At 42.3% G+C, this 25,936-nt stretch overlaps 1 protein-coding gene and 1 long non-coding RNA gene across 2 annotated transcripts in view; both read left to right on the top strand.

The window, feature by feature from the left end:
• Nucleotides 1-25,936, top strand: part of LOC309717221 — a 37,576-nt gene that overhangs the window by 3,309 nt on the left and 8,331 nt on the right. The window lies entirely within an intron of this gene.
• On the top strand, nt 720-3,609 carry LOC309711079 (E3 ubiquitin-protein ligase RNF128-like). Its single transcript, XM_082541100.1, has one exon. It carries the CDS (start codon nt 1,171-1,173, stop codon nt 2,254-2,256), a length of 1,086 nt encoding a protein of 361 aa, XP_082397226.1. The 5' UTR covers nt 720-1,170; the 3' UTR covers nt 2,257-3,609.

Genomic DNA, 25,936 nt, shown 5'->3' with positions numbered 1-25,936 from the left:
TATTAACTTGAACAAGACATGAGGTCTTTTTTGGAGTGCGTGTTCATAACTTGACAGGGTAATATTTCTGGAATTTAAGGGTCAGAGCAGAACCATTGTTCCTGTTATCAGAAGCTGTGACTTCTAGCTGTGCTAAAAGGAAATATCTCAGTCTTTTATTTACAGAGCTAGCCCCAATCAAATAGATTATTTAATAGCGCATTGTGTACACATTCTTTGTGTGTGTGTGTGAACTAAGGTAAAAATGGCTCAATGAAATAGAGCAGATCTCAATCCAGTCTCAATCTCAGGTAAACTATCAAGCTGGACAGCAACCTCACCATCGAATTTGTCATTTGAAGCCTTTCTGTCTCTTAGTGTTTGTGCGCTTTCACTTGTGTGTAAGAAGATACAGCGGAAACTTGACAGTGCCTCGTTCTATTTCAGTGGTCACTGGTATGCCTGCAGTGGTGGATGAGTCTCTAGTTACAGTATCAGCACAATGGAAAAACATTACTCTTGTGTGTCTTATCCTCTTCACTCAGTTTTTTTCGTAAGCCTGTAAAAATATTCAGCAACATTAGTCTACTGCAGTAGAATATGCAGTAGACTATATTTGTAGATTAGAGACAATAGCCACAAGGCAGCGGTGCAAAACTTGCCTGTCACCTTAACAAAACAATGATCGCAGCCGCAGAAAAAAGAGGAAGGAAACCAGTCAAACTAGAAAAACTGGCTGAGTTGCTTTTGTCATCATTATGCAAGGAGAATGCGGCAGTTTTTACAGCTGTCACAGTCCTGCCTTATGAAAGTCTTCTTATCATTTGCTTATCATGTCTTTCCTTCTCGAATGCTGTTCCTTGGCTCTGGAAACAACATAGGTCTGTGCGTTTTGTGTACTTCAACTTGTTGAATAGCAACACCCTGCCCTCAGCGGGGAGTGTTCAGTGTTCAAGGTTCAGGAAGATAACGAGAGGTGAGTGGCTGACGCGCAGCTTGTTTTATGTTACCAAAGGCTCGTGTCATATTACCGAAGACAGCAGGCTTGGTGAAACTATCGCCGGATTGAGACTGCTGAGACTTGAACAGACCAGGAACTGGGAGTTTTTTTCTTTTTTTGAAAAAGAAGTTTTGAAGAGGCTAAATAAGCCTGAGTAAGAGGACTTCCTCTTGTTCAAGAACAGTGTTACCATGGGTAAGAAGACACAACCACCTCTGCTGCTTTTGCTGTTTTTGTCAGGGCTTGTTCACTGTTCAGCTACCTTTGTATTTTGGACTGCCAACGTGGAAATAAGCTTTGTGAACAGCTACAATGAGACTGAGGAGAAATATTGTGAGTGTGGGTTGTATGGCCGTAACTCTCTGAGGAAAAGAGCTTTTGGCATCGTTACGCTTCCCGTGGGAGACCCCAAAGGCTGTGGCCCAGATCCTGTGTACGACCGCAATGAAACCTTACTACCGTGGATAGCCCTGGTGAAGAGGGGCAACTGCACCTTCGGTGAGAAGATCAATGCTGCCAAACGCCTCGGAGCAGCTGCTGTTGTTGTGTATAATGTGGACGGCAGTGGAAACAGCACTACACACATGGCACACTCAGATGCAGACGAAATTGTGGCGATCATGATTGGTAACACTCAGGGCATGGAGATTGTCAGGTTGGTGAAAAACGGGATTGATGTTCAAATGATAATTAGTGAAGGCGTGGCTCACGGACCCTGGATGGACACATACTGGCTTTACTTTCTGTCCATTGCCTTTTTCATTGTAACCGCAGCCTCCATCGCCTACTTTGTGTTCATCTCCGCAAACCGTCTCTACAATATGAGCATGAGCAAGCGCAATGAGAAGCGACTGAAATCCGAGGCGAAGAAGGCAATTAAGCGTTTGCAGGTACGCACGCTCAAGAGAGGGGACGAGGAGACCAGTTCGGACTCCTCGATGTGTGCCGTTTGTATCGAATCCTACAAGGTAGGCGATGTGGTGACCGTGCTGACGTGTGATCACATCTTCCACAAAACCTGCATCGAGCCCTGGCTGCTGGAGAGGCGAACCTGCCCTATGTGTAAGTGCGACATCTTGAAGGCCCTGGGCGTTGAGGACGACAGAAAAGAGAGCTTCTCTTCTGAGTCACCGCCAGATGTCACCGTGATCACAGTGACAGGAGACGCCCTGTATGAAGTCCCACTGACTGACCCAGGGAGCCTCGACCCAGAGAGACAGCAGCATCGCTATGACAACAGGGCCTTCGAGGAAGACTCAGAGGCTGCGAGGGGATGAGCAGCAGCAGTGGAAACAAAACAAAGCACAAATCAGGACACAGTTAAATTTCCTATTTAAAAGAGATATTTTTCTGGCACACAGTGATCCAGTGGAATCAAAGTTTAATCTATCAACAGAGGAGACAATGTTCATCTTGCAATGTGGACATGTTAAAATGATTTAAAAAAGAATCCAAGGATTTAAAATGTCAACGAATGTGTGTCATTAACTTAAATGTCAGTGCTTCTTCTTTGTTTTCTGTAGTGGGTGTGTTCATAAATCCGCAGCTCATTAGAATAGAATTGAGCAGTCGTGCAGCGACACCAATGTCAGATAGCTGTTTTGCATAGGCACAAAGCAGTTGATGTTGGTTAGGAAGGAATATAAATATCAGAAAGTGGGGCCAAATTTCTTCCAATAAAAGGCTCAATATTGGGCTGCTCGCAGTAATATACACCAAACGTTTCTTTTTCCTTTAAACTGAAATACAAATGTATTTCTCATAATCCACTTTGTCCTAATCACGGTCCTTTCTTTTTCTGAGTGTTTTTTTTACCATTTGCATCTGGGTTGTCATTCTGGATTTGCAAACACACCCTCATAAACACGCCTTTGTCTGGAAACACTGCATGCCATGCATTTCTCGGGCATGAGTAAATAATACACCTGAGGGCCAGAGGCTCATAGCATGACAGTGTGCTGAAGAAAGGATTTTCATGTTCAGTCAGATCACAACCAGAAGTGAAATGTAATGCAGTCATGTTGTAATAGACATATCTACCTATCTCTCTCTATATATATCTATATATATGTATAAAACAGGCATCTGCAGTGTAGATAATTTTCTTCCCATATGTTTTCTTGGCTGCTGGACGGGGGAATTACTGTGTAATTATCGTGAAATTATTATGTGTACTATCTTTTTAAGTAATACACTGAGACTGGCTTATCACTCAATCAACTTTATGTGTTAATATAAAGGTAACACACTATGGAAAGTACAGCTGATTTTCATTTGCAGACATAAACTGTTATTGATGAACATGTCTTCCAGGTTTTGCCCGTGCTCTACCTCTGATCTATCACACGGTTAAATATAGGAACGTGTTTGAGATTCTTCCACGATCCAAAGTGTGTCCCTCCATAAAGGATAAAGCTAAAGAATTGTTTCACTTCTTTGTTTTCTGGTGGGATGTGCCGATCATGGTACTAAAAAGATTTTATATCGAATCATTTTCACGGCTGTTTTACAGATTCCAGGAGTCTTAAATTGCACTGTAAAAAAACGAATATTACTTTCTGTATTAAATCACATTGATGCTTTTTAGAATGAAATAAATCCCTCAAAATGAGGCCAACTTAACGAGGACACATACTTGTGAAGTGGTGTTTGTTTGCGTGTGTGTGTTTTGCGGGATATATATACGAACATGAACATGAACGTGAAAAGTATGGTAAAGGAACCTCTCACTTTCAGAGATGTGTCTCTACAGAGATAACTGTAGGAGAGAAGTGAAATTGTAATTACTCCTGCGTAGGTGGGAGCTGATACACACATACACACCTTAAGCTTCAGTGGGATAATCATCATACCACATAAGTATACGGGCTTGAACGAACAAGCCGAGCAAGCTCGACTACTCCTCAGGTGATCACATTTCCTGAGTTGGAAAAATCCAAACATGGAAACAAAACGGAGGCTCTGGGATGATGTGTCATATTTTTTTGCTCAAAACAAACAACATGCTGATAATCAGTCTGTTTAGCTAATAAATAACGTTAATAGGCTATCAAAATGGATCCAAAGTAGCATACTTAATACTGTATTACAAGCTAAATAGTTGCACAAATACATTTAAAAAAATGCTGTATTTGCTCCATTAATGAAAATGCTTTCACTGTCAGTGGTTTGGAGCCTGAGTGAGCCGAGGTCCAGTACACTCAGCAGCACGAGCTCTTTCTGTTTAGCAGAGATTCCCAAGCTTTTGGTTTTGTTTTCGATTGAATTCCAGTAATGACCGCATGTGACACCTGATGAAACTCAGTCAGTCAGCCTTATAACTTTACCACAGACCGTGGCCTCTGTGTGGCTGTGAATAAGGTTGAGCCAAATAGTACGTGTTTGGTTTTTTTTCCTTTTCAAATTGCTTGATTTTAGAACCCAGAGGTATCCGATAGTTGGCAATAAAGCAAAATCAGAAAGATATAATCATGAATTTGAGTTCCCGTGCATTCTTGAGCTTGTTGCTTGCTTTGCGTTTATTTTCTTGATTTCAAATGTTATGTTTTAGTTTTCTTTTTAAATATTCTGTGCCTCTGGGCTTTGCCTTGTTTTGTAGTCCTTATAATCAGAGGCTACACTAACCTAAACAGCAGTGAGTAATTAGTCCTTGGTGCTCATATTTTTCAGGCACGCAAGCAGCATCTGTTTATGTCATACTTTTCACTTGCAAGGGTCAAAGTGCGCATTGTAAAACTAGCTTATAACACACCCTTATAAAAAATCGAATACAAAAACTAAAATGAGCTTTAACGTCTATCTGTTTTATTATATTGTCAGAGAGTGTCAGAATTTCCGTGAGTTGACCAAAGAATTGATTGATTTGTCCCAAGAGGAGTTTTTAAAAAAGATCAATGTAAGAGTGGGGTCAAGTTGTGCAAGGTAGGCATGGTTAGAAGTGCAGAGACTAAAGCAGCGATACTAACAGGGCATGAGCCAAGGGCAAACGTTTTCGGTGAAAGTCCTGCAGTCCTAAGCCCAGAGGGTGAGCTGAGTGTTTCCTCACATGGCGCTCCCTCTCCCCTTGGAGGGCAGTGTGTGCTGGATTTCAGGCCAGTGCTGTGAGCTCAGCTTTCATAGGTCAGATGGTTATAGTGGTATAACAGCATGACAGAGAATCAATACTGAACTAACTGGCCATGTTGGGAACAACTGGCTGGCTTTGGGTTAGAGGCATGATCTGCTCAGCGGCGGTGCTCTTCTGATTTATTGTAGTTGTTCTGAGAAAATTGAGTCAGAAGGTTTTCATTTAATGGCACACTAGTCGGTGGCTGTACCCTGGTACCACACTTGACCTTCAGTTCCAGATAAGAATCAAACAATGGAATTAACTACCGTAGTGGCCTGATAGCGTTATCTTCTCCTGTGCAGCCTAATCACAGTAAACATCTCATGTTTTTCTATGGCACCAAGTACACTTGGCTGGAGGCCTGCAGCTGGACGAGACAGTGGAAGGTGTTCGGGCCTGCTGTTTGTCGCAATTAAACAAGAACACACTGCTCTATATTCAGGCATGAATACAATGCTTGTCTGTAAGGATCGTTCTGCAGCACCACCTGGTGGACACAGTAAATGCTTGCAGTGACTTTAAATTGCCTTCCAGAGAAGGTAAAACTGCATGGTTCCACCCTTTCATATTTGATCTTCAGGTACTTCAGGACAATTTCCTGCTTGAGTGGAACATACAGAGTAATAAATCCTTTCATAATGAAATACAGCACTTACTTGGCAGTGTGCTTTAATGGCCCAGTTGAGGAGTTCTGCTTGTCCACTTATTGAGGCATTGATATTCCAAACACACACACATACACACAAGTTCAAACGCTAGGATTTTGGATTGACCTTAAACTAGATCTATCTATCTATCTATCTATCTATCTATCTATCTATCTATCTATCTATCTATCTATCTATCTATCTATCCATCCATCCATCCATCCATCCATCCATCCATCCATCCATCCATCCATCCATCCATCCATCCATCCATCCATCCATCCATCCATCCATCCATCCATCCATCCATCCATCCATCCATCCATCCATCCATCCATCCATCCATCCATCCATCCATCCATCCATCCATCCATGAAGCTTCAGTGGAGCAAAAGAAAGTCTCTTTAATCGAATTACAGTACTTGGTGCTTCTCCATGGCTCTCTTGTCCCAGACTGTCTGAGTAATTATCTTAACGAACAAGAGAAATTCAATTATAAAAGCGCACTAAGAAACAAATGAATCAATTTAGCGAGGGAAGTACAACATAAAACATTTCTTATGTTGTGCTTACACAGACAAATAAATCACAAAGCCCCCTTCTTCACATCTCACTGGCTCCGTGATGAAGTGAAAATATTGAGAATGCTAGTCACAGCTCTTCTCTGCAGGTTTATGTTCAAAGTATTAAGAAGACTCAGACTCTTCTGTTCAATAAAACCTACTTGATATTTTACTGGTGACTGATGTGGCTCATGTCTGGCTACTTATTGTGTTGTGCATATATCTATACTCCCCAGCCCAGCAGCACTGTTTCAGGTTTGTGCAGGTGTGAGTTGTAGCTGCCGCTCGATGTTGTCAGGCTTTCCTTCCTCTTGTTGTCCCTCTGGTAGATCAGATAGTGCTGACTGCGCCCGACTAAACAAATCCAATGCTGTGGCATTGTTACTTCTCTGACATGTCCTTCCTGTCCGACATGTCGGCTGGCTCGCCATTAGTCGCTCTCTTTCCTGCTCGCAGCAAAAGGGCAGACATGCAAGGTCAAAGGAAGAGAGATCACGTGTGGCTAGGAAACATTTCTTTCCCTCTGACTCAACGGAAGAAAGCAATGTCACACCATTTTTACACCAGGAACAAACAACTCATCTGATCTATGGATTGCATCAGTCTTTTAAGTTTTGACTTTGAATTATCATTTTACCTGTTCAGTCTGGTTCAGTGTTGAAAGACTGAAGGGACCGCAAGCCTGCCATCTAGTGGAGAAATATTAATCCAACATTATATTCACTATCTGAGAAATCAGGGGAATCTTTGTCATAATGATAATAATAATAATAATGGATACTTTATTGATCCCCATGGGGAAATTACTTGTTTTTCTCTGCATTTGACCCATTCACTCAGTGAAGCAGTGGGCAGCCCACTAAGCAGGCGCCCGGGGAGCAGTGTGTAGGGACGGTACCTTGCTCAGGGGTACCTCAGGGTAGCCGTTAAGTGGATTCGAACCGCCGACCTTCCGATCATGGGGCGACCACTTTTCCTACTGAGCTATCCCTGCCCCTGTCATTCATTAGATTCTGGAGAAGCTGTGCTTTTTGATTTCTTGATATATGTGTTAATGCATTATGATTGTTAATTAAGACAGTGCGCAGAAATTTAAAAGCACTAATACAAACATTTGTCAGGTCCACCTTTTATAGCTGCAAAATTAAGTATGATTGCAACTCTTTAAATACTAAAAATGCGTCAGGGTTTACATGCTCGCTTAACAAGCAAAAGATCCCCAGTTCAATCCTGGGAGGAGACACACATCCCTTCGGGGATGCATCAGGAAGGGTATCCGGCATAAAAACTCAAACATGCGAACGGCGACCTCCTGTGAATAAGGGAGCGGCCGAAAGTAGCTTCCTCTTCTTCCACCGTGTGAATTTGAAGAATTAACAGCTTTGATGTTATTACAGATATGTCTGCATATGTATTGCGTTGCAAAGTTAACATGCTAAGCAGCTCCTCCAGCAGAGCTTCGTGCAGGCTGAAACATTATCTGGTGGAAGATTTAAACATCTGCTGCTCTGACGGGAATGTGCTGCACAAATTTACAAAAGTCACTCATGGAAAAAGTAGTTCTTCCTAGCATGTGTGCATGCTTCTGCAAAACATCTGTGACCCCACCTAGTGTAAGGGATTCTACTTATTGCACCCTGAAAATGGGAATTTCTGTTTTTCCTAGACCTTTGTAACAGCTTCCACACTACCAAATGCATGTATAGCAGATTGAAGCTGCTACAGTTGAATAAACTTTATCATGGGTCTTTAAAATTCCACCATGCAGTGTGGGATCTGGTGATGGTTTGGTCTTCTTTTCTCTTCTGCATATTCCAAAAACAAAATCCCGCCACCAGTTGTTCATGTTATTACCAGAGTGCCACCCATCACACATCTACAGCACAATTGCGCACGCAAGACAAAGGGGAGAGAAACAGAAAGACAGATAAAAAGGGATGGTCTGCGTGCCCTCAGAGAAACCAGCGTTTAAATTAGAAAAGGGCTGGATGGGCCTGGGCCCCCTTTCCCTGGTGGGTCGCGGAGTATGGGGGTGCCTACTGGGGTCAGCGGGGGAGCTGGCCCCAGGGAGGGGTCACTTGCCCCTCCCTTCCTTCCCTCCCCATCTCCAGCTGCCTCCCTCTTCCCGCTCCACCACAACCACCCACACATGCAGGACCTTGGAGTAGGGGTATGTCACCAGGGTGCAGAGGAGGCCACCCCCCCATCCCCTTCTGGCTGCCTCTGCCTCAATTTTATCCCACAACTTGGACATTCACATTACTCACACTCTCATTACACATACATATAGGATCTTGGGGGTGGGCACGATACACGGAATCCAAAGTACCATCAGGGTGTACACCCCACCCCTGGCATCGTTACCCACCTCTCAATGTTAAATACACGTAGACATTGAGGGCCAGCAGGAGGGACCATGCGCTTACCTGCTGCTCTCTGGCAGGTAGCTCCATGCCCTCCTGGGTTTTAAATGCACCTTAGAACACACATGCATCAACACTACATATGAGCGGGTGGAGGGAGGTTTGGAGTCTTCTCTCACCCCCGTTCTCTGCGACCTGCTGGAGCGGGGGGGCTAGGACGAGGAGTTGGCCGTCCGACTGCGGTCTGGAGTGTGGGGCCTCCCTGCTGCTGCGGAGTCGGGGCGGTCTGCCTCCCCCCACCGCAGGGAAAAGGGTAACACCACCTGGGTCTGGGTGCAGTCCCCCCCTCCAGGGGCAAGGGTACCTAGACCCGGGGCTTAGAGTACGCTTGGGGAGTGTGATCGTGTGTACAACGTCTCTTTATGTCTGTCTCCACGTTGGTTGAGTGTGGAGTAAGTGTATATGAGAGCATGAGGGTGGGAATGGATGTTTGTATCTGTGTGTGCCTGTATTTCTGTGTCTATATGTCAGGTTGGGTGTCAGGCGCCACCTCTCTGGGGACATCTTAGGCCCTCCAAGGTTTGGAGGCCTATCTCCCCCTACCACCACTTCCCCTGCCAGTGGCGGACTCCCTCAGACATCGGTGCGTTGGAGGTTCTTTGTGTCCGGGGATGGGCGTCCAGGTACACACCGGCTCACTCCTTGGCAGCCGCTTATCGGGGCCTGGAGCCTGGGGCTTGCTCGGGCCCCTTCGGAGGTGGGGTGCCCCCGGCCTCTCGGCCTGGGGCTCGGTCACTCAGGCACGGCTGGCTGCCGGCGGAGCTCACGGGCGCGTCACTGCAACTCCCCCTGGTTTCTGCTCCGCGGCTGCTGAGTGAGCCCTCATCTGGGACTCTCCTCAGCTCTTTCTGGGACAGTGGCGCGGCTGCCCCTCTGTTGGTCTTCCTTGGTCTCTTGTGTTCTGGGGGCCTCTGGATGTCTGGAGTTTTGATCTCCTCCATACCTGCTTCATGCCCTGGAGGACGGGGCTGTGGCCCCCCCACACCCTCTAGCAGATCATTACATGAAGGAACCTTTTTAAAAAACAAAAAACAAACGCGTCCATGCTCACAGGTGTACACACGGGTGATCACACCCACAAACTACACCCTTTTTGGCTCCTACCTCAAAGCACACTGTGTTCTGTTGATCTTATGTGCTGCACAATAATGTTTAATATTTAGTATTTACTGTCATATTCCCATATATCATTGTGATGTTGTTTATTCTATTACTCTTGTTCTCTTCTGCTTGCTTTCTTTTTTCTTTCTCAGCAGGTGATCCAGGTGATTGATATATGCATTTTCTTTTCTTTTTTTCTTCTTTTTTTTCTTTTTCTGCTCATTCTGTTGGTTTTTGGTTTTTGCCCTTCTACCCCGTCCCTCTTCTCAGCTGTTTCTCTTTCCCTCTTTCTTTCTCCCCTTCTTTCCCCCAGTCAAGTCTGTCCCATATTCAGTAAGTGAAAATAAAATAAACAATAAAAGGTGAATCAAATGGACCATTATGGCAAGGCTGGGATGGTCAATTTGGTAAAGTAAATCCGTTGGGCATCTTTCTTTGCCTTTAGACAACAATTCTGATGGCAAAAGAGCCAAACGGGACAGGCAAAAAAGAAAAAAAAAAGAAAAGAAAAAAAATTAGAAAAGGGCTGAGAAACACGTCTGCATTCACAATCAGCCTCTGTCTCCAAAGCTTAAGTGACCGCTTAACACTGAGCTCACACCTGTCTGGATACGGGCCGCGTACTCATCGTATCAATTGGCCCGTGAATCAAGCATCCGCAAATCCTATGTGGTTTGCCCATCAATAGTTGTATTTGTAAATACTTCATGAAAATGATTTGTCAGCAGTCTTCGACCTCGGTGATTGGGCCGCGCACCATCACTTGCTGGAAAAATATCCTCTTGTCTCCCTCTTAATGTTGATGTCCCGAGGCAAGGATTCAACTGACGTTTCCTCTTGAAGAAACTGCCACTCAGCACAGTTTGACAACACGAATCAATGATCAGGCCGCTTTTCATCAGCTGCTGCCATTTTGTGTAATTTTATGTATGCGCGTCTTACTGGAGGCTAACTCTTCAGAAATGTCAATAGCTTGTGAAAGCGGGCATGTGCTTCTATGGGCAGATACATGCGCCTGTGCGCCAGGCTCCTTGCAAGTGGTCCATCAATCCACTCTGATTAACTCCTCGTGTGTCCTGTTGCCCGTGGCGTTTAACTAATGACCCATTTGCTTAATTGCAAAGAGTAAGCAGGACAAAGAGAAATGCAAAAGAGCCTTTACTTTGGGATTGATGGGAGGGGCAGGATGTTTGATTTGGATTTGGGAGTAAGGGAAAATGCATATGAGACTTAGGGAAAAGCTAAAGTAATGCCATTAAACAAAGAACTGGTATGTGCAAGTCTTGTGGTGCTAGTGTTAAGCGGGCGCTGTTTTGCTGTGCTGCTTGTCTTGTTGTGATAGCAAGGTATTATACTGAGTGTGTGTCTCTGTGTGAGCCTCCATCCATTGTTGAGTTTCCATATGTAGCACAACAGAAACTTCAGGTTCTTCTCTGTTTTTTTTTTCTTCCTGCCATGCGCTGTCCCCAAACACAGCACACACTGTCAACAGTCACCCGTTCACTCTGACCATCTGTTACAGGCCTGCCTGGGCTTCCCTCAACAGTTTGTCCACAAGCTGTGGCTGCCATTTGGTTCACCAATAAAAGTCACTGGAAGAGGTTTGTCCCAATTTTTAAATGCTAAGGGTCATTGCTTGGACATGGCTCAATTTCAGTTGGATTTTGCAAGAGATGTTTGATGAAATGAGAGCAAATATGACTCACAAGAAGTGATGTTTATCCTTTCCTTATCATGGAGATAAAAAAGGATAAACTCTATTTCATTGTTAGTGTGATACAGCCTTCTACTCTGTTTTCCAGTTCATCTGCATTCCCTGCTGCCTGTGTGCTCTGTGTCCACCATGTGTCTCTTACAGCAACACGAGGCTCTTCTCCATTTATATTCATGCAAAGTCTCCATGCCAGTGTCTCTCTCTCTCTCTCTCTCTCTCTCTCTCTCTCTATAAATATATATATATATATATTTTTTTTTTATTTATTTATTTATTTATTTATTTGCCTATGAGTAAGTTTGCTAATAATGCTGGTTGAACCCAAGAGTCAGCGTGCATGATTACATTGCTCCGCCCATCAAAAAGCTGCACCCGCGCAATTATATCGCCTATCGTCGGTTATTGGACGTTGTTGGTTGGAAAGATTTTACATATTGCCCAACGTTATTTGGAACTAGCTTGAACAAAAGTAGAAAAGTGTATTAAGTTCAAAGGCTGATGTGCCGAAGCCCAAATGAAATACTTTTATGAAAACGACTGCGCAGAATTGAGCTGTTTCTCCAGATTATTACAGCCTGCATCTAGTTTGAGTTGTCCACAATAGTTGACCTGACACACTGGGGAAAACGAGGGGGAAATGTGTTCCCTAAATGGTTGAGTTCCTGGCTGTTGGTAGGTGAAATTGATTGGAAACAGGGTGCTACTTCGAAAATCTTCTTGCATTTGCTTTGGTCACTAGCAGATTTCTGCGGTTGCCTGTAGATTTTATTGAAGATGCAGTTGTGCCTGCAAACTACTAACTATCTAACTACAAACCAAGTATCAATAAAACTTAATAAGAGCAGAATGGAAAATGGAAACCAGGAATGTTTGCCTTCAAAGCATGCATTGAGCCTCAGCATCGCAGACAGCGCAACTTAAAGGACGAAAGCTCTACTTTGAAGGCAACAATGTCCTGTTTCCATTTTCACATTTCACTATCTCTCTGAAAGTAGTGGACAAGTGTTTGTAGACAATTTTGCATGCTCCACGAGCAACCGTGGGAACTTGCATGCGAACAACGCCATGGCAGGGAGGTTTTTCATAACTGAACAGTGAATATGCATTTCTCCCCGGCAACTGATGGTTGCAAGGCCTGGGGTCCTCGCAACCATTGTCATATCCAAAATAGCAGACAGGTTAATGTCACATAGATAACGATCACGCATCTGCAAAGCCTTAGTATAACAAGCATGTGTTATCAGTCAAGTCTCACGTGTAAAAAATAGAAAAGATAAAAAACGACTGTTACTTCTTACAAACTTTTGACATAGAAAACCTGCAAAATAATTGCTTAAATCCAAATTTTTATTTCAATACTACACACAACTGGTCCTGGCTGGTGTGGATGAACCATGGTTGTTTTATGGGGTTGTTTCTTTAAAATGTTTCTGTTTCAAAAGCCCTTATCTTGTTTATGGAAACAACGTTATCATCATACTGCTTCCTTGTGACTGTTTGTGTGTTGCAATGCAGTTTTACAGACATTAGGACTCCATCAGATAAGTAGCAAGCAGAAAACGAAAGTCTGTGATATGATCCTAATTTTAAAATTTGGACAATGACTTCTTTTTCTGTCACGCTATTAAAAGAAACATTCACAGGATGACTTAAAAGTGTACCTGGTGCAAAGTGATTTAATTACTGTTTTAAGTTTTTATGCCAGCTAAAATAACAGAAGGCTATTAAAAGAAATAAATCAAAATATTTTTCATGGTGTATTTGGCATCTTGTAGTTTTCAAGACAAGAGGCACTGTTGTTGCTAGAGGAGAGTTGAAGGCTTTGTTCTGACTGTATGTGCAAGCACGAGTTACATCCCTGTGAAGCTGCCTTTGTCCAAGCAGTGGGATAGCTGGCCTGTGGCTAAGCCAAGGCCTGAGCAGGGGGAGGGATGCAGAGCCGGAGCTGGGAAATGGATACGAGCCCCTAGCTTCAGGTAGGGTCATCTAGGACATCATGTGATGTTACATAAACAAAGAGGATCTTGGCCTCAGGCTGGAAAAGGATTGTTACACTGATGAGAGAGAAAGAGGGAATCACTTGGCAAAGTTTGCGTTCACCTTCTCCAAACCGCAGGCAAAGCTCTTTGTGAGAGTTTGCTGTGTGGTCTAGAAAGAGCTGGGATTTGTGGCTTAGGAGAAGCTGAGATGCAAACAAAAAAAAATTCTCCTGGTGTCAACATGTTCTCAAAATACATCATTCAGTGTTTGTGGCACATAAATTCTTCACAAATGAATAATAATGGTTAATAAGTCATGGTTTCAGTATTGTCCTCATCAGCAACAATTAAAACCAGCAAGAAATGTAGGTTTAAAAAAATAAACAAACAAAACTTTTGTAACTAGTATTTAGCTCTCTAATTCATCACAATAGTGCATTACTTATTTACTCTAAAATACTGGATATAATAATGACGTGTGAAGTAATAAGTTCATGATATTATCATGCATAATTCAATATATATGCTTTGATCCTAAGTATGGATATAAATTAGATATTGTTTTAGTTATTGTAAGGAATTTGTAAAGCGTAGACTGTATCCAATAACAACTAATACTTTACAACAAGAAGAAAAATGTAACCTGTGTAATAATATAAATATAATTTAAACTCTAATTTATATACAAGTAAATATATGTGTGTATACATGACACAAATAGTGAGATATTTTCTGATGCTTAGTGGCTAAAATATGGAAGTAGAATATGGCAAAGTGCAGTTGATGAATATCGATAGCATGACAGAGCACAGACTAATTGAAAACTATTGCACACTGGACCCCACTGTGTGCATATGTGTATACATGTGTGAATTAATACATGGGGTTTAGTGCTGGTCTGACAGCAGCTGGAAGGAACAACCTTGCTATGATGTTTTTTAAGACGATAGAGGTGTCATGAACTAGCTGTGTGGAGGCAGATGAGGACCCAAACGCAAAACTCACGGAGACAGGAACTGAACTCAAAATCACTGCTTTATTGCAGGCCTTACAACGAAACAGAACTAAACTGGGAATACTAACAGAAGACCGAGGGAACACAGAAAGACACACAGGTTCGGGGAGGATACATTGATGACACGACCCCAAACTGAGGGAGACATGCACATAAATACACAGAGGGCTAACGAGGGAAGTGGAAGCACACGGGGAACACAGCTGACACAGATAAACATAACGAGACATGGCAGGAGTAAACAACACTGACGGGAGACTGTCAAAGTAAAACAGGAAGTACACAGAGGTGCAGACAGGAGGAGAGAGAGAGCACGGGCATAGTGGGCTGGGGAAACATGGAATGAAACACAAGGAGGGGAGACGAGGGCTCACAGATACATAGAGGGGCACACAGGGGATAAAAGTCACAAGGGGAAATCACATAAGGAACAAAAAAAATACTAAGACTGCTGGGCCAACATGGCCCAGGATCATGACAATAGGTGCATAAATACTAAAAGCTGACATCGTTATGTCATAATATGTGATATAGATAATAATCTTCAGGGGCCTGAGATGCACCTGTGTGCCAAGCTTGGTTGCTCAGTTCTTCTTACTTATTCACGTCTGACTGTATTGGATCTGCTGGTTGTTGTGTTTTGCCAACAGGGAAGTTACAGAGTGCCCTCTAGTGGAGAAGCTATGCAACATCAACACTAATAACATGCTTGAAGGGTGTTTCTCTTTACAGCTGCACAGACTTCCCACAGATGCTCCACCTTACCGTTCCACATGCTGCAGACATGCTGCAGCGTTTTTTACAAGCAGCTCTCTTCTCCACATGGCTTAAATAATCACCAAATCTGTTTTTCACTGTTTTTCCACAGCGCCTTCATCAAGTTGTATAGAGCAGATAAGGAGGGCAGGAAGTCAGACGCTGAAACACCATAGAGTTTCCAGTGACTTTTCAAAATAAAAGACCCTGTGCAGACTTAATGCTGTTTGCAGAATGGAACAAAACTGCTAATCCACGCACCTGGCTAACTCTCTCACATTATTACTATTTCTGACAAAGTAACTTTAATACGAGCAAAAATGAAACATCAGCAGATGGTTTTCATATGTTGGAAACTACAAAGTTATTCCATTAATGGTCTACAGCTCCAGCTTTCATACTCTTTATAAAGCAACTTATTAGAAAGAGTTGCCGACTGGGTTTGGACAGATGCAATGTGAACATAGATAAAACACCCCCACATTTTTCTCCCTCTTGTAAATAAATGTAATTTACAGCCACTGAGACAAATTGCCCTCAGAGTTTTAGGTCCGCCAAGCTCAGCTAAATCAACCTCGACAAGAAGAACTCTAACAGCAGTTTGGTCATCAAGGAACTGTTTGGAATGCAGGATCAATGAGAGCGGACGCAGCAGTGAGAGCAAGAGATATTGCTCAACACAGGGAGGGATATGCTTCCTTTAGTTACATGCATGAAGATATACACACACACGTGTGCACACATACATGCACACACACTCTTTTAGTCTTATCTGTAGTCTGAGGGCGTCAGTCAGAGTTAGTGAGGTCCCCTGCACAGAATCAGTCGCCACAACTCTCCATGCCTTTTGATTACTCCTTTAGATCTCAGCAGGTGAAGGACAATATTGTTCAGGCATTGTATGGGGAACCTAGCTTCAACCCCACAGCTGTACCTCACATTTGCATTTGTTTCTTTCCTGCTGAGTTCATAGCCTGTATGGCTCTGCACTGAAATCCCCTAGGAGCATATATGTGGATCATTATTTATAGGAAAAACATTTCCTGGATTTAACTTGATTAGATCAAATGATGTGTATATATACAGTATACTGTATATGTATATATCTGTGTGTGTGTGTAAATCTGACATTAAATGGAGCAGTGTTTATATCTGGTCATGCGAAGTGATGTGTGACACTGGTAACTGCAGGCTATGATGGGACATTTTCCTTGTGAGTGACCGAACCAACACACCAATCTCACTCTCTGTTTTTTTTTCTTTTCTTTGCCCTTCAAGTGGATGCGTGTCTGTCTGTCTGTGTGTGACATGCATCATGTGTTTGTATCACTTCACTTGTGTAGGTGCTTGTTTGCGTGTGTGGGTGGTGGGGTTAAGAAATGGGCTTGTCAGAAGTGAATGATCAGATTAATCAGGTGGAACATACCAGACAGCAGGATTAAACACAGCAGAGAGAGAAAGAGCTCAAATAAAGTCAGGATCAAGGTGCACCTTGAATGTGTGTGTGCCAGTAGTGCTATGTTTTCCTATAAGATTTTTTTTAATGTTTTTTTACACTATCATGCTATGGGTGTCTGGAAAAAAAAATCCCTTTCCTACTTCGCTTTGTGCAAAGCCTAGTCAGGTGAGCATATAAAGGCACACAATCAATCAGAAGCAGCATTTAAAATGACATCCTTTTGATCACCCTTCCACTTAACAAACAAGCAAGTACTTCAAAGACGAACCATTTCACTAGTGGGCCTTAATGGCTCCGACTATTCATTCTGTTAAGCAGAATGAGTTGTTCTGGAATAAGACTTGACACGTTGTTTACCTCCTATAACAATCAACCCATTTAACATTAATGAACCTTACAAGCTTAAACGGATAGATCAACAGCAGAGGAGATAACAGCCCGTGTTTATCTCCTCCATATATCCATTTAGCTACCCAATCACTGATAAACGTACATTCTTGCTCTCATTTGCTCCGACAAATATTGATGTTGCTTCGGTTTGTAATGTGTTGGGATGAAAACAATCATCAATATTAATGGCCACTTTATTTGGAGATAATGCTCACATTCATTATCATCCATTAATGTTTGTTTGCCTAATTTGATTGGACTATAACCTCCACAAAGGCACATCATGCCCGTTTGTGTGAGGATTCCTGAAAGAGTTGAAGATTATTGATTTGAAAGTCAAATGCACTCTGGGAAAGTTACTCGTATTAGCTTCTATTTCCAATCAGTGCCATGCCATAGAGATTCTCATAATTCTACCAGGCTAATCTTTATCATATCTCACATCATGTTGCTATCGTGTACCCCATTACGCTTCCAATCAGACTTGCACAGCATCGCCAAACGGTGTGAATCCAATTTTCTTTCCTTTCCCCCTCTTTCACCCACAGTTATGTTTTTTTTTTCAGAGTTAAATCTGACTCTTTCTTATATTCATTGCTCGTGTTCTTCCCTCTCTAGAGCTGCTCTAATTAAACATGGGGTCGGTGGTGGTACAGAGTCTTCCAGTCGAGCAGAGGAGAAAGCCTCTAATTCCAGCTCTCAGGATGGAACTATGACACACAATGGCCCTGCCATCCTCTCTGCCCCCCATAGATTCCCAACTGAAAGCCCTCTCCTCAGGCAGCTTTTTAATAGGCCTCCCCTGCCTTCGCACACACCCACGCGCACACAGATAAACACAAATGCACAAGCACACGCAAACACGCGTGCACCTATGCAGCAACACACATGTACACAACGCACTTACACACACAAACACACACAAGCCATTGACCCCCTGTGTGCGTCTGTCACTTGTGCTGCCGCTCACACTGCTATGGGCCTTTTGAAGTGCTCCTAAGGCCAGACGACGCCTTTTTACTTTCCAAATCATGCAGAGGTGCAACCGCTAAGCTAAAGCTACTACTCTAACTAGCCAGTGTTATAAGAGCTGCTCTCAAGGGCAGACGGATGAGGACTAAAGGGTTTTGGCCATTTCCCCATATGATGTCGATTTTAAAAGCACTTGATGCATGAGGATTTACATGAAAAAGTAATGTGAAAGCAGGTTGTTCCAAATGGATGAAGATTCTCTGTGCTAAATGGATTTCAGGCTGTATGTACTAAAAGAAAAGAAAATCACCACATCTGATCTGGGGTTTTTTCAGAATAAAAACCCCAGATCAGATAAATATATTAGCTATATATACACATTTGTTGATTTTTTTTGCTATGATTATAGAGTTTGGAAGTCATTTAGACTTTTTTAAGGTAGTAAGCGTAATATTACATATTTTAACATAGTTCCCAAGAACACGTAAAAAGGAAGGTACACCCTCTTTCAATTCTCAGGTTTGAAAGAAATTATTTAGTCCTTACCAGGTCTTAAAATCAGGTAAATACTATCTCTGACGTATTAGACCATGTCATGATTTATTTAACAAAAAATGCAGAAGCAGCTTTTGAAAAACTAAATGCTTAGTAGCAGCCAGATGCTCTTAATTGAATGTATTTATTTAACTGATCATCAGGAAGTGTGAAAACCTCTATAAAGGAGAAGTTTTCCTCGTTTGCTGGCATTCAGGTGTTAGCGTAATGTCAGTGATCAAAGACTTCAGCAGTGATCTTAGATCAGCTGCTGCACATCAGTCTGGGAAGGGTTACAAGACAATTTTCTACATAATCTGAAGTCAATCATTCTACAGTAACAAGATTATTCAGAAGTGGAAAACATTCAAGTCAGTTTCCTATCTACCCAGAGTGGATGTCCCACCAAATTCCCCCCAGGGTCAAACTGCGTAAAAATCGGAGAAACTCCAAACAACAAAAGGTTCCATCTGAGACTCTACAAGCCTCAGTTAGCGTGTTAAATGTTAATGTTTATGAAATTATAAATACAATTGAAAACGTACGACTTGTTTGGAAGGGCTTACAGGAAAAAACTTCTCTATAAAGAACAGCATGGATTGCAATGTTTGAAATATTGCATCTGAACAAGCCACAAGACTTCTGGAACAATGTTCTTTGGACAGATGAGACTAAAGTGGAAATGTTTGACCATATACCACATACTAGATACCACCAAATTTGGTGAAAACCATACAATATCAATCACAGTGGTGATGACTTTGTTTCTTTTGAAGCCACAGGACCTGGGGGCCTTCCAGTAACTCAACCATGAACTCCTCTGTATACCAAAGTATTCTAGAGTCAGCTAAAGCTTGACCAAAATTGGGTCATGCAACAGGACAATGATCCCATGCTTTATGGCTTTAAGAGGGCTGTGTATAAACTGATGCCAGCAAACCTCAAAAAACTGAAGCAACGCTGCAAACAAAGCTGGGCCAGTATTCCTCCATGATGACTTCAAGTTATTGCTGCTAGAGGTGGCTCTAAAAGCTACGGACTAGGTTTCACACACTGTTTCTGCATTCTGGGTTGTGGTTAAATAAGTAATGACTGCTGTCGTTCATCTGAGGTTGTATCTGAATAATTTTAGAACCTGTTAAGGACCTGATGACTTCTATTTTTTCTGAATAGTAAAACTTTAGATCTGCAAGAGTGTGAGCTTTCTTTTCCACGTGAGTGCAACTACTTCTTTGAGTTTGAGTAACATTTGCAAACAGCTAAAGCCTTTCCCGCAATATTACAGAGCCACTTTTTGCTCGAAAGAATGAAACCATACATTTTAGACATTGTTAGAAGATGTAAGTCTTTAATAGTAAGGAATGGTCTTAGGGATTATTTTCACCAGGGAAAAAAACAAGGAAACCCAAAAGCCAAATGAATAACTTCATATCCTGTAAGTGCTGCTATAACTTCAAGGTTATGTGTGGGTATGTGCTGCCGGGGATGGGGGTGGCGCTAAGCTGTATCCTGCTCGTCCAGGGTATTGGATCTTTGTTGATGTGTTTTTGCCCTGAATGATAATTCTGCCTGTTGGAAAGACTAGGGGTTGTTGTGCAACATCTTGGCACTCATCTCTTCCCTCATTTTCGTGCCATCTTCTCCCCTCCGTCACACTCTGTCCTCACTCCTCTTTTCCTTCAGTCCTCTGCGCCTTCTAAACTGTAGATGTGCCTTAACAAGACAAAAAGACAGTGTTCACACAGGGTGGTTAGAGTGTGAGAGAACGCGAGAGAGCTCATCTGCTCAGTGTGACGCCCATTAGGTATTGATCTGTTTAGGGCAGCAAGGGCAAGTTTTATGTTTGTAACTATACGCTGTAGATGGAGGAGAGGAGACAACAGGAGAAGTTTGGCTCCACGTTGGCCTCTGTGTGTTGATCTGATTTCTTTTCAATGATAAACAAGGTTGGTCGGGGGGACGACTGTGGAAGAGAGGGAGAAAATTAGGCAGCTGATACATCAGCCTGCTTGTGAAATCTGTCCGTGCTGATGTGTATAGACTATAAGCCCATTGATCTGGAGGGAGACTTAATTTGCTCTGGCACTAATGCAGGAGGGAGCTAACTTCATGTTGTTAGCCAGCGTCAGAGCCAAGCTATGTTCAATTAAACCTCGTAACAAAGGCAGGGAGCAGCATTTACAACTGCCCTGTATAATCTGATCCATGAGACAGAGTCGTATTATGGTACTTTTTAGTCAGTCATGACTTTTCTTTAAGCAGGTGCTCAGTTATTTATGTCTGATGTTGTATTTCTAATGTGAAAAGTAATTAAAAAGCTCTTTGTTATATGAAGACATATTGCTGCATGTGGTGCAAGCCATTTATCATTATTATAGCTTTCTGCTTATTCAGACAAGGTGTCTGCCTGAGGGTAGATGCAGGCTGTTTTTGTGTGAGCATCAGGGGCTTTCCCAGGCTCAGGGCTTCACAGGTGAGGAGGGTCCTACTGGGTGCCGTGTCACCCCTTGGGGATAGGGTGGGTGCCAGGGTGTGTAATGGGTGCGTGTCTGGGAAGATGTGATTTCCCAATGACAGAGCGCTGTAATAGTAGGCTTGGCTTTAGTCATAAAGCAATTGCGCTAATCCACTGTTTTACCAGCAAAGCTATGAGAACACCCACACTCTAAAAGGGTCTGAGTCAGGCTTCAAAGGTGGGGGGGGAGTAGATAAAGACCGTGGAAAGATCCAAAACAGAAGAAAGAGAAGAAGAGAAATGAAGTTATTATGCAAAACAGGTGGAGGGTTATTTAGTTGCCAGATGTACACTTTGTTGTGATAATCCCTAACCTGAACACACAGTATCCACGCAACAAGAGTTAGATTCAGTCAGGTGTTTAGAGTCTTGGTAAGTCAATGTACGCTCAATAGGCTTGCTACAACTTGCTTCACCAACCCAACTCTTCTCCAAAACACACTCTTTTATCCGCACACAAGCACACAGCCCAGTGAGCAGATTAAATCTGACAGATAAGCACCTGCAGGTGTTGGAGCAGGGTCTATGCATCTTAAAGAACCACATTGGGCAGATATTCATCTCACTCTCTCCTTTTGCTCTTAGCACTGTTGTATATCTGTGTCTCTAGACTCTTTCTCCCAGACTATCCTGCATTACTGACTTGATGCTATGCATGGTAATACCTAATGGCATGAATCTAGATTCAGTACCATGTTGCACTATCTGGGACTGAGACGCAACCCAGATGTGGCAGTAACCCTTCTGTGGTCTTAATGCGACACCTGATACTCCTACATCAAGTTTAGGTGGAAATAAATCTCAAAGATTTATTTTGCAGCTTATCAGTGGGTGTTATCTTTGAAGGTGATTTCAGAGATTTGTGTAGCTTGGAAAGAATGATAAATTCTTTCTTTGGTTTTTTTTTTTCTAGTAACATACAATAATTGCAAACTTGATTTGATTTCTTTCTTCATACCATTACTGTGACCTCAGAGCCGAGTGTCAGTCAACAATTTCTATGTTTATTGCCTGAGTTTAGCATAATGATGGATTATTGTAGATAAGGGTTATAAAGGTCATTCAGTAATATAAATTGGCACAATTGGCAAACATTGTAATTGCATGTTTTTGTTAACTAAGTGGATGTATCAGATTTACATACTCTAAGCTTTTATTTACTTCACAGCTCATTATTCTGTCATAGACTGCATATGAAAGATTGATGGTCCCCTGGGTTAAAGTCAGGTAAATTAGACCTGCAGGTGATAACTCATTTGGTTCCAAAAATTAAATCAGAGGCACACAGGTGCATATGCAGAAATCTATGAGAAAATGATCCTACTGCTCACTTGTATTATGAGCTAAGTAGAAAGTCCTAATAAATGCAGTTTGATGTCCCTTTTGTCAATTATTGTTCCATTTGGAGTGACATAAATGATAAAGGAGGGTGCGCTTAAAGGTGCACCTACCTTGTGACTGAACAGTATTTGTTGTATGAGTGTGCAGTGTCCTGCAACCAGGATAGCACCCACATTTAGATATGCTCTACTATTCAATTCAGTTCAATTTTATTTTATTTATACTGCGCCAAATCACAACAACAGTTGCCTCAAGGCACTTTATATTATATGGTAGACGCTACAATCATACATACAGAAAAACCCCAACAATCACATGACCTGCATACATTAATTGTAACAAGTGGTTATTTGAGTTACTAATGCCTCGTAATCAGAAGCAATCTCGCCAGTCTCCTCTGACATCAGCAAGGCATTTTTTGCCTTAAGAACTGTTACTCACTGGATATTTTCTTTTTTTCCAGACCATTGTCTGTAAACCAGCTGTGTGGGAAAATCCCAGTAAATCACTAATTTCTGAAATATTTAGAGCAGCCTGTCTGGAATCAACAACCATGCCAAGTTAAAAGTCACTTTTCTTCCCTATTCTGGTGCTTAGTTTGAACAGGTTAGACCTTGACCATGAATAAACGCACTGAGTTGCTACCGCAGGTGTTTGTGTTAACAAGCAGTTGAAACATGTGTACCTAAAAAGCTTCTGTGACTGTGTATTGCTGCTAACAAGCTTAAAGGCCCTACTTGGCTGCTCTGTGTTGCTGAATGCCTCTCCTTTGTGCTCGTTGTGTGTAAATGCGATTTTTACTTACAGTAAAAGACATAAAACATAATCACATCAATCACGCTGAATATCATGGCTAATTGCACTATACAGCTGTGATGTACTTGAAACACAAGCCATCCAATGTTAGGAACAGACTGTGAAAAAGATGGTAGATATTCGTTAAATTAATGGTTCACAATCTGTGGCAACAAAGCATCTGTGAACCGTAAGAAAACAAAGACAAAAACTTATGATTGAAGTTCTATTTTAGTAATTAAGCAATTTCTGGACATCTTTGCATATGTTTCTACAAAGACTTGGGGACCTCAGAATAATTATTCCCATATGTTTCCCAGTCAGTATTCCTCCCTAATTAATATGCCCCCAAATAAAACACAGGCGGGAGTGCAGATACAACAAAGCTGTCATAGCACATTCTGGACATGTATGAGAACGCAATAACTATGGACTATAAGTACATCATGGTAACTATTATATAATACACAATGAACTAAAAGCTCTGTCAACAAGTTCTCTTCCTCCTGCCATCTCATCACACAGCTCTCACCGTCCTTCTCTGAGGTGTCGGTGTGATCTTGATTGTAGAGGTTGGCTGAAGGTCACTGGGGGAGAACTGGGAAGCCATGCATTTTTCACCCATCACTCTATTTTGTTCATCTATGATCCAAATGCCTGTATTTACTCATAAAGGCGGGGGAAATACCGGTCCTTATCTATCTGCGCTTCCATTCCTCATATTTTAACAACCTCTCGCTCTTTCGCCGCTTTTGCCTGCCTGGCTTTTAAGTTACTTTTCAAAGCAGCGTGTGCCATTAACCAACTGTTAATGTAAGGTCGCTTGGCGCACAGATTAGATTTTGATGGCTTTTCCCGAATGTGGAGGCTGTACAAGTGTCAAAACTTTTTTCGATCCAACTTGGAGAAATTTTAACTTCCTCCCTGTCATTTAGTTCCATTTTCAAATGAGTCAATTCCTGGACACTGGGTCAGGTTTTAATACATCAGAGAGAGTGCATGTAATCGCTAAAGCCCACAAAGAAACCCTGTGAGCACCTTTTCCATGACTGAGGCTTGCAAATGGAATTGCTGGTTTCACCTCCAGGCTTTTAGGAAAAGAGGACAGGAAGGCATACACATGGATGATTTTCAGTCTAATCACTATCCTTAAATTTCTAAAGAGATGCTGCAGAGAAAGCCAAAAAGCAGAAAATGGGCCATATCACTCTGCGTTAGTGTGTGTCTCTGTACCCGCTGCTACTGTTTTAAATCAAATTTTCATCTGTACCTTCAGCTCTAGCAATTTACATTCATCTGCCTGCATCTAGATGAGTGGCCTCGCTGTGTTCCACTTAGACTTAACCAAGACGTATTTTTTCCTTGTTTTTTTTCTACCATTCGCTTCCCCATCCCACGAGAGATAGAATAAACACACACATGCACACAGACGCGTCAGTATGACAACAAACGCTCGCTTTTTGTCCGAGAACAGTCGCTGTCTGTAATGAGACTAAGTGTGGCCAGGCGGACGGACAAATGAATGAAACGGCTACAGAATCATTGGCTGTGTTTGATTTGCCTCCACTAATTCAAAGAGACCATCTGATAAATTGAGAGGATGGGATGTACATCAGAATAGCAAGAGGTGCCTCTTTGTTGTTCCCCATTCCTAACCAAATCACACCCCAACCCCCGCTAGAACACCCAGAGGGGAGAATGTTTCCCTTGTGTGTGTGTGTATGTGGGAGAGAAAGGGTGGGTGGGGGTTGCTAGGAGGTGTGAGTTTTCTGGAGGTCCTGCAGAAAGCCAATGAAGGAGTACTTGTGTCAACATTCTGCTGGCAGTGATGAGCCACAAAGCCTCCTAGCCAAACATCCAAAGGGCCTCATCACCTCTCTGCAAAACAAAGCAGGGCCCGCGCTCTTAGAGCCCTCCTACACAGCTTCTTTATATGCAGATTAGTAAGATGAGTTGGCTTCAGATGATTCCGGTTATTGATTTGAGCTTTAGTAGGACGTTAACACTTGAAATCGTGGTTGTATGTATAACTGATATTACATTACTGTATGTGTTTAAAAAAAAGAAAGAAATTAGAATAAAAGAGAAGAGAACGCCCCCGGGCGTTGGATGGCTGGATGGCTTTGGAACAAGTGAGGAAGGGCATACATTTTGGACATTTTTGTTTCACAGCTTTTCCTGCTGAAGAAACAACTCCCTCATGGCCTTTCATACCACACTTGAGTATTTGAGTAATGGGTAAAGATTTATATGACAGAAAAGTTCCTGTTTTTTTTAATCTATCATTTACCAACTATAGATATTTCTGTTCTTACAGAAGGAAAAAAGTAGGATATTTTCTGTGTGTTTTATAATTACAGGACAGTCTGGGCAATGAGCTGGCAGAAAATGTTCACATTTATTTATTATAATTTCAGCCCAAAGAACTGTGCTGACAGACTTCTCTGCGACAGCAGCATTTCTTTATTATGTAGATAAACTGAGACATAATGTTGGAATTCAACTTATTGTTCTTATATTAAGATATCTCAGGACTTTAATGTGTAGCTAAACTTGTAACACTGACAGAAATTTCGCTGATCTGGCCCATTTAAGATCAAAGTAGGCTGTATGCGGCCCACGATGTAAAATAAGCATGACACCCC

The sequence above is a fragment of the Aulonocara stuartgranti genome, assembly GCF_965226115.1.
Source record: "Aulonocara stuartgranti genome assembly, chromosome: 1".
NCBI lineage: Eukaryota > Metazoa > Chordata > Actinopteri > Cichliformes > Cichlidae > Aulonocara > Aulonocara stuartgranti.
The sequence above is the reverse complement of the archived record's forward strand: the minus strand, read 5'-3'. Positions and strand labels throughout refer to the sequence as shown.